This window comes from Etheostoma cragini, chromosome 15, assembly GCF_013103735.1.
Source record: "Etheostoma cragini isolate CJK2018 chromosome 15, CSU_Ecrag_1.0, whole genome shotgun sequence".
Taxonomy (NCBI): domain Eukaryota; kingdom Metazoa; phylum Chordata; class Actinopteri; order Perciformes; family Percidae; genus Etheostoma; species Etheostoma cragini.
In genome coordinates, this window is record NC_048421.1 from 8,972,572 (window position 1) to 8,981,086 (window position 8,515).

Sequence of the window (8,515 nt, forward strand, 5' to 3'; positions counted from 1 at the left end):
GGGCCGGGACACTCCAAAGGGTCATAAGACAAATCTGAGTAGTCATGAGATGACTAATGAGAGATGAAAGAAATTTCTGATACACAAATGTGGATTCATTTTTCAGACTTTTCTTTATTTCGTTGTAAAATATTGGATAATCTTACATCTTTGGGCCTTAACAGTTATCTAAATTAAACCATCTAAGGAATTTGGAGGGAAAGTCTCTTTTTGATTGATTTGCTACCAACTGAGACATCTGGAAAAATAAATGGAGCCCCTACTGAACACTGCTTACTTGTAAGGAGTCCCAAGAGAAAAAGGTATGGAAAGCACTGGTTTAATATTTAACAATTAGCAACTACTTACTTAAGCTGTCAAGTAAATGTAGTGGAGTAAAAAGTAGTATGTTGCCCTATTTGTAGAAGTTTAAAGTAGCATAAAAAGGGAATAGGCTAAGTAAATTAGGCCCTCACAATTGAATTTAAGTACAGTACTTTAACAAGAGTTGTCTTGTCTAATATGTTGTGAGTTTTTTTTTTTCCTGTCTATGAGCTTGAGGTTTTTACCTATTACCTTCACCGTGCTCTTTAAACTCATCTTCAAACTATGTGTCCTGCAGGCTAGTGAAAAAAAAAACGTGAGGGAGTCCCTCACAGTGTGGGTCTGATCCTGTAGGGCAAAGTACTGTACTGCACTGTGACAGTCTTACAGCGCCCTCTGGTGGTCTCTCTTTGTCGTTACACTCACCCATCGCAGTAAGCGGTGATGCAGCCTCGGATGTTGTCATCATTTGTTATTTTAGATCAATAGGCCCGATCCGTGCAGCAGGCTGTGGTGTGTTTCAGGACCAGCGGACCAGTACCGTTATCCAGTCCGGAGCGGTAGGTACCGAGCGTCGCTGTTGTCGTTGGTGTTGTTGTTGTTGTTGTAGACTCGTACCGTTACTCAGACTGGACCCGCCTTGAAAACAGAGCCGGATATGTAAATATTTAAATGTTTATGTACGTGAAACATTCTTGGAGCTTGTAGGAAAAAAAGGGTCATTGCTACAGCAAAGAAGATGTTACAATTGTTCTTGCTCCTCTTTGTTGGTTACACCTCATGCGCTAAATGCAGACTGGCTGGTGGATAAAACGCTACGCAGACGGAAAACGTATAGCTCTCTAACGTTAAAAATAAACACATTGTCCTCCGCAGATCTGACCCTCAGTAATTTAAAACGTAAATTATAGTTTTTATGATACCTCAGTGTTTGTTTACAAGGTGTAATAGGTCCATAAGGCCCATTAATGTGACAGCAGTGCAGCGAAGACCTGCATGCTGCTGCACAATCACTGATAACTGTAGGCCTATGAGGTAAATTACTAGGCATTCATACATTATTAAACAAATAAAACACAAAAACATACATTTACATCATGGTTTTGCATTCCCCTGTGACTGGGAAGTTTGAATTGGCGTGAAATTATTATTTTCTATTTCATTGTATACATATATTTTATCTGTTTTTATGTTATGTAACATAGAAAGAAATAAAGCAACTAACATAAGTTCTCAAATAAATTCATATAAATTCTGCTCCTAAAAGATGCTCTATAAATACATTATTTACTTAACAAAGATAGGGCAAATTTGTTTTATTTTTAGATTATTATATTATTATCTTCTATGATATCAATTATATTTATTATTGAATTGCATTCCATTACTTTGTTACTTTAAGTCAATCGTGAAACAAAATATAGGCAAAAGCCACGTTAAGAAGAAAACAAATACATCTGTTAGAGACTGTGAGACAATGCTCAGAATTTTAAGGTGAGTGTCAATCATGTCTGTAATCCGCTCGTCTTGTTTGTAGGAGAACACATTGATCCCTGCTGTACCAACAACTTGACTCAGATCCCACTTCAGTGTCACCATGCGCTCCTCCATCACATCTGTGGCTCTGCTGTGTCTGCTGGCGGGGGCCGTGGCAGCCATTCACACCCCCTACACAGGTTAGTGGGCCGACGTGGAGCCAGACGGGTCTGCAGAGCTCGAACCATGGTGTAGTCTGAGCTCTACAGAGAGGGAAGAGAAGTGAGGAATTAAAATCAAGATGGCAGCAGGCTGAGTAGATGACATGTCAGACTCTTTCTGCTGTGTTTTTAAGAGATTCGGTGTGGGGGCTTTGTCAAATAGCAGCTTTAGACTCAGTGCAGATTTGGGTTAATTTACTTCTATGTTATCAGATGAAAGGTTAATATTTTTAAATTGTTCTTGATATTTTCATGACGATTACCATCTTGACAGTTGAGGTTATTTATTTTTAGGTTTATAACACGTCGCAACAGTCCTAAACCCAAAGATATTCACAGAATTTGGAGCACTTTTACTTGAAAAATGACTTGTGATAAATCCTGTTTATCAAAATAGTTAGTGATTAATTTTCTTTCAGCTCCAAACCAAAAATATTCAATCAGAGTCTGTAGGGAAAAAGAACCATGGCAAAGAGTTAATTTTCTTATGCTATAAAATAGAAATCTTAATTTTTTTCAATCAACAGAAACATTTCAATCTCTCAAAACCTACAAAATCTTTGCAGCTTCAAGTCTATTTATGGGTAAACAGGATTAAACTTCAGGTCAGTATGTTGTGGATGAACAAGCTGAGACATTATCTGTTCTCCCAGTGTTCTTGGATAAGCAGCAGGCGAGCTCTGTGATCTCTCGCCAGAAGAGGAACGTGGACGGCAGTAACCCGGCTCCGTCTCCCAGCTTGGAGCAGGTTTGCATGGAGAAGGTGTGCTCCTACGAGGAGGCCAGAAAGCTCTTCCAGGACTCGTACCGCACGGTGAGCTCTAGGACTTTACTGTTACACTCCCTGTCCCACTCCATTTCTTTCTCTCTTCAAACCTCCTCAGTGCCTCCTCTTTTCTTTGCTTATATTTCAGTCTGGTCCTATTTTATGAATGCACTGTGTAAATGTGATTGTGCAGCTTCAACTGTGCACTTATGCATATTTTCTCCTGCAGGATATCTTCTGGTCTGTCTACATTGGTAAGTGCTACATTAAAATGATATCCCATCACTGCAGACCGTCATTAGCAGTAAATTGCATCTTCTCATAGACTTGCTGTCTGTGTTTAGACGGAGACCAGTGTGTAGAGAACCCCTGCAAGAATGGAGCCATGTGTTCGGACAGCGTGGGAGGCTACGACTGTGTCTGCAAGTCGGGATTCACAGGGGTCCACTGTGAACAAGGTGTGGAGGAGGTGTTGGCAACTTGTTTGTGAATATGACTGTTAATTCACTTCTCCTTTGGTGTGTGTGTGTGTGTGTGCTGCAACCTCTTCCTTCTGTTTCCACAATGCAGACCAGACTCTGTGCATCCTGGAAAAGAATAAGGGCTGCTCCCAGTTCTGTAAACCAGGCTACACGTCCTACGAGTGCTCCTGCGCCCGCGGATGGAGGCTCAGCAACACAGACAGGGATAAGTGTGAGCCTGCCGGTACGTCTCTTTACAGTATTTATGTCCAACTGAAATTCATAATGTAATTTATGCTACAGCATACATACATGTATATGCTATACACAGACAGAGAGCTTTTTGCTATACAGCCAATCACACCTCTTTATAAAGCGGTAACGTTAGCGTTCCATCGTAGGCAGAGCAGACGGTCACACTGACTAACAGCCAGACAACAGCCTGCTACACAGCATGACAGCCACAGACTTTGGACAAGAACCCACATTAAGTTTCCTCCTAAAAGTCCCCTTCTTATCTGACTTACAAACATGAAGTCTCGTCCTGCACTATTGCCTGTTGAACAAGCCTAGCCTCAGTTTGTGCTACCCAGGTAGCCGGCGTGCTGACATCTTCATTTTGATTGGTAAACAGAGTGCGCAGCTTTGAAAACGGGTTGAAAATTAAAATGGCCATGCAGTGGACAGGATATTTTTTCATCCATCCAGTTTTTAAAGACTCTGATAATGCCATCAGAACAGCAGTAAGTGTTTTTAAACAACGTTTGTGACCTAAATGGATGCTGATACACGAGAGGCACCGACTGGGGCTACAGCAAGCCACCAAACTAACATTAACAAATATGCTCTGCATATGTGTTTGCAGGCAATTTAGCTATTTAGCTGGTCAACTGCAGCATATTAAACAACATGTAAACTTAGCTGCAAATGTCACTTGCCTATGACTTAAAAGATACAGTGTAAGTTTGTTTATGTTTTCGCTATCCGCTCCTTTTGCCATGGTTGGGGTTAGGGCTTAGGTTGGGTTATGGTTAGGAATAACAGAGACAACTGGTTAGGGTTAGGGATTAGTTTAGATTTAAGGGTTAACATATTAACAGGGAAACTGTCTTTGACAACACTGGAGCTCAACCTGCCCGCTGCTGTCAATCAAACATAGACACGCCCTCCAGCCGGCTGTAACAAAGAGGATCACTTGTGATATGTGCTTTCAGTCAGAGAAGTAATGTAATTGATAGAGAATAAAAAGAAAATGATGTAATCATATCATCTCACATTCTTCTCTCAGTCAAATTCCCCTGTGGTAAGGTGAACAGTCTGAGTCGGTGGGATGACAGACTGGCCAGCAATGTTCGCAGCAACTTTGAAGGACTTAGCTGTAGTTCTACAGAGTGTCCCTGGCAGGTAGGAGCCCACACACACACACTGTGACACATTACAGGTCTCAACAAACAAGGATCTTACTGCTACATGTCACTGTGTTGTTCGCAGGCTCTTCTGAAAAGTTCAGAGTCTGCAGGTTTCTGTAGCGGCGTCATTCTGAAAGAGAACCTGGTCTTGACTTCAGCTCAGTGTGCCAACAAATACAGCTCCTTCCAGGTGGCTGTCGGTGAGTAGAGAAAACACATAATAATTACTTAACTACTGTAACTGCTACTACTAATGAAACAGACATAACAAATAACAAAAATACTAGGAATACAAAATAGCATCCATTTTCCACAAAGAAATTTCACATGCATAATGTCAAAAGGACATTACCCATTTTTTAAACTAAGAAGAACTGTGTACAATGTTGAGCTTTTACTTGATACAAAGTCTGCATCCTTTACTGAGCTGCACGTAAATCCAGTTATAGTTGACAATTGTTAACTGGCTTATTTGCAAATTATAAAAACAAAACTATATATACCACTTTTAAGTGCAAATACATTGTACAAATTAAGAAAAAGACTACACTATTTTTAAGTGTAAAATGCCATGAAAGTTTAAGATATATCAGTGAAATGACCACATGTCAATAAGGCTGCATTTATCAACTATTTCCATTGCAGATTAATGGGCTGATTATTTTCTCAATTAATTGATTAATTGACCTAATACCTAAGACAAGTACCTGTTATAATTTCTTAAAGCCCAATGTGACGTCTTTAAATGTCTTGTTTTGTCCAATCATCAGTTACAATTCATACTTATTCAATTTCCTAGAACATAGTCATAGTTAGGTCTTCATATTTGAGAAGCTGCAACCAGAAAATATTTGGCATTTTTGCAAACAAAACGGCAATAGTTGTTGACAATCAACTAACATAATTGATGGACTTATCTTTGCAGCTCTACATGTCAGTATGTGTGCATGAGTTTGAGAAACATCATCACCCTGAATGTCTTGTCTTACCTGCATGTCCTCAGGCAAACGCAGCACCAACTACGATGATAAAGAGCAGACGCTGTATGTAAAAATAGTTCACATCCACCCGCGCTACGTGGAAGGTCGCCCAGAAAATGACCTGGCTGTGATTGAGCTCCGCGACCGCATCATCTTTAAGAAGGAAGTGACTGCTGCCTGTGTGCCAGAAAAGGACTTTGCCGAAAGCGTCCTGATGACAGGAGAATTCCCGGCCATAGTCACCGGCTGGAAAGAACCCAATCAGGTATCTGCTTTCGAGGGTCCGCTCGCCCTTAACCAACTGGCGTACAGCCGCCTGCCTCAGTGCGTGGAGACTCACTCCAACCTGATGACCAATAAAATGGGCTGCACCACTTCCCGGCCCAATGCTGACTGCACCATGAGCTCCGGCAGCCCCCTGCTAACCCTGTACAAGGAGGTGTTCTTCCTTACTGGAGTGGTCAGCAAGCCGCCAGGGGCCGACTGCACCAAAGGCTACATCTTCCAGAAAGTGTCGCGCCACCTCGGCTGGCTGAGGCCTCTCATGGGTTCCCGTTAGGTGAGGTAGTCAAGGAAAACATGGATGTTATGGAACATATATTATAATGTAGGTGAATAAACACTAAAGCAGGGAATCAGATCATTTCATTTCATTGAACCCTTCTAGCTACATGTTTGTTTTGTCTTTCAGTCTTACCTGTCTCCTAATGGAAAATCTATGACAACCATATAGTCTCTACATAGGTTACTTCCCATCTGTCTCTGTTGACTTCCTCATTTATCCACAAAGTGGCGCTCTGTTAACATACACAGAGACGCACTTTCTGTATGCATCTGGCAATCAGAGGCTCAGAAACAGCAAGAAATGCAATGAATTATTCAGCATGTGTTTTGTGACGTGGACTTACCTGTTAATAACCTTTATGTGATGTTATTTTTAGTGACTACTGTACAGGTTGACCAGGTAATCACTATTCTATGAATGTAATAAACCCTAACAACACACTTGATGTCAGTTCTGTCATTGTTTCAGGATGAAGTATACAGTATTTAGGAATGATGTTGAGTAGATGTAACATTTTAAAGTTGAGGGTTAGCCCCATGTGACCATTGTCTCTTTGAGGTGGGTAATGGGAAAAAAGAAACACTGATATTAGCAGACAACAAGAATAATATAATATATGATAAATAAACATCAGCAGAACAATTGAAATAAATAAACCAAAACAACATCCACTGCATTCCCTATCACAAAGAAAACAATAATGGCGCTAGTGGTGTGCAATGAAACCTATAAGCTTGACAAGGTAGAACAAGCACATTTGAAACAAGCCATGCAGTCTTGAAGTCATGAAAAGACAGAGTAGGTTATTTAATTCTGATGGTAGTTTTAATGGAAGGACTCTTTGATTTCTGTTACATGGCATGTTAAAATTTGCACATTTTCAAGCATTAGCAAAGCTTCAAATCTGCAGTTCTCATAGTTTAAAATGTAGCTCTGACAATGTATCTCATCTAGCCTTATTTTCCCCTTTTGTCCCTTTATTTGCTTGCACTCACTGTCACATACTCCTGTGTTGTCTGGCAACATTTTCCCACAGACACTTCTCTCTGCAGTCGTCTCACAGCCTTCCTGTATAAGAACGAGGCCAGGACCGTGTTATGCGGGAAGAGAAAAGGAGAAGCAGAAGAATGGGCGAGAGAGAGAGAGAGAAAGAGAGTAAGCGACACCACATAACAAAAAACCTGGCCTGCCACTTCTGATCGGAAGCTTGAAAAGGACAGCTCTACGAGCTGGGGCCCACGTTGGCTGTTGCCATGGTACTCCCCTAGGAGATGGCTCCTTGCTCCCAAAAATGGCTCTGCTCCTTTACTGGGCTGTCCAGGGGAGATTAATTTGAGTGGAGCTCCTTCCTTTCTGAGTCTGGTCCTGCTCTCTGGTCCTGCCAGCTCCATTTATATGCTCAATCTTAAATATACACAGAGACAGGAAACACACTGAGCAAGGTAGCAGCTCAACTTCATGTGCTCTGAGCAGCTGATTCCGAATATCACTTAAATATCAAAGAGTAACTGCATCAGTTTGATTCTATTCCCTTAATCCAACCTAAAATTTGACCAAATGGGGAGACAAGGACGTGATGTGAATGCTAAAAGGGGAAAGAAAATAGCAGGAGAGGGGAAAAGGGTGCAGAGTAAGAGGTGTTTGACAGGCTGAGAAAGCAATGAGATGAAGAGATGGAAAATGGCTTGTAGATGAAGAGCAGGGACAGAGCAATACAAGAGACCTGGGATTTTTGACACAGAAGTCAGTCATTGTGTGGACGCATTGATGCACTTACAGTATATTAGACATGAATGAAAAGGCCCTGGAGAGAAACATTATGAAGGCCATTACTGATAGTGGGAAGTTAAAGCACTCATTGTAAAACCTTTCAGTCTACACAAATCAAATGATGCCATTGCTGGACAAGATTGCTGCAAAATAGTTGAATTTTACTGCACCGTGTCATGCATGTGGGTACATCTGGCCAGTGTCCTGAATCAATAATCCTTTACTCTCCCCAAACCCCAAACAGTAGTTGCATGCTGTGATCGCAAATCCTCCCCACCCTTTGTGTGTGAGTGTGCGTCAATGCTTGTATGTATGCATGACACATACATGCTAATGTGTCATGTGCATCTGGGGGAGCAACATCCAATGGCAGACTTTAGGAGGGATTATCTGTCTGTGTGGTGTCTGAATCCACACGGGGGGTTAGCAGTATGTCTAAGCGTATAATGAGAGCTCTGCTATCAGTCGAGGCACTCCTATGAACGTGTGTGCCTCCCCCCACCCCCATGTCCCCAATCTTTTCTCTCTTCAGGACTTCACAGACACAGGGCTCTGCAGTCACCC

The 8,515-nt window shown here is 41.6% G+C and overlaps 1 protein-coding gene across 1 annotated transcript; it reads left to right on the forward strand.

The window, feature by feature from the left end:
* The first annotated feature begins 630 nt into the window (after nt 1-630).
* proza (protein Z, vitamin K-dependent plasma glycoprotein a) lies at nt 631-6,626 on the forward strand. Its single transcript, XM_034894898.1, has 9 exons — nt 631-863; nt 1,841-1,979; nt 2,654-2,814; nt 2,996-3,020; nt 3,111-3,224; nt 3,337-3,471; nt 4,516-4,631; nt 4,719-4,836; nt 5,640-6,626. The coding sequence occupies exons 2-9, from the start codon at nt 1,901-1,903 to the stop codon at nt 6,173-6,175; spliced, it is 1,284 nt and encodes a 427-aa protein (XP_034750789.1). The 5' UTR covers nt 631-863; nt 1,841-1,900; the 3' UTR covers nt 6,176-6,626.
* The last annotated feature ends 1,889 nt before the right edge of the window (nt 6,627-8,515 follow it).

Bases quoted from the DNA above. Each gene is read 5' to 3' on its own strand.
- proza (XM_034894898.1), top strand. From the start codon at position 1,901: ATGCGCTCCTCCATCACATCTGTGGCTCTGCTGTGTCTGCTGGCGGGG. The intron at 3,021-3,110 runs GTAAGTGCTACA...GTCTGTGTTTAG, and splicing joins CTTCTGGTCTGTCTACATTG to ACGGAGACCAGTGTGTAGAG. The intron at 4,632-4,718 runs GTAGGAGCCCAC...TGTTGTTCGCAG, and splicing joins CTACAGAGTGTCCCTGGCAG to GCTCTTCTGAAAAGTTCAGA.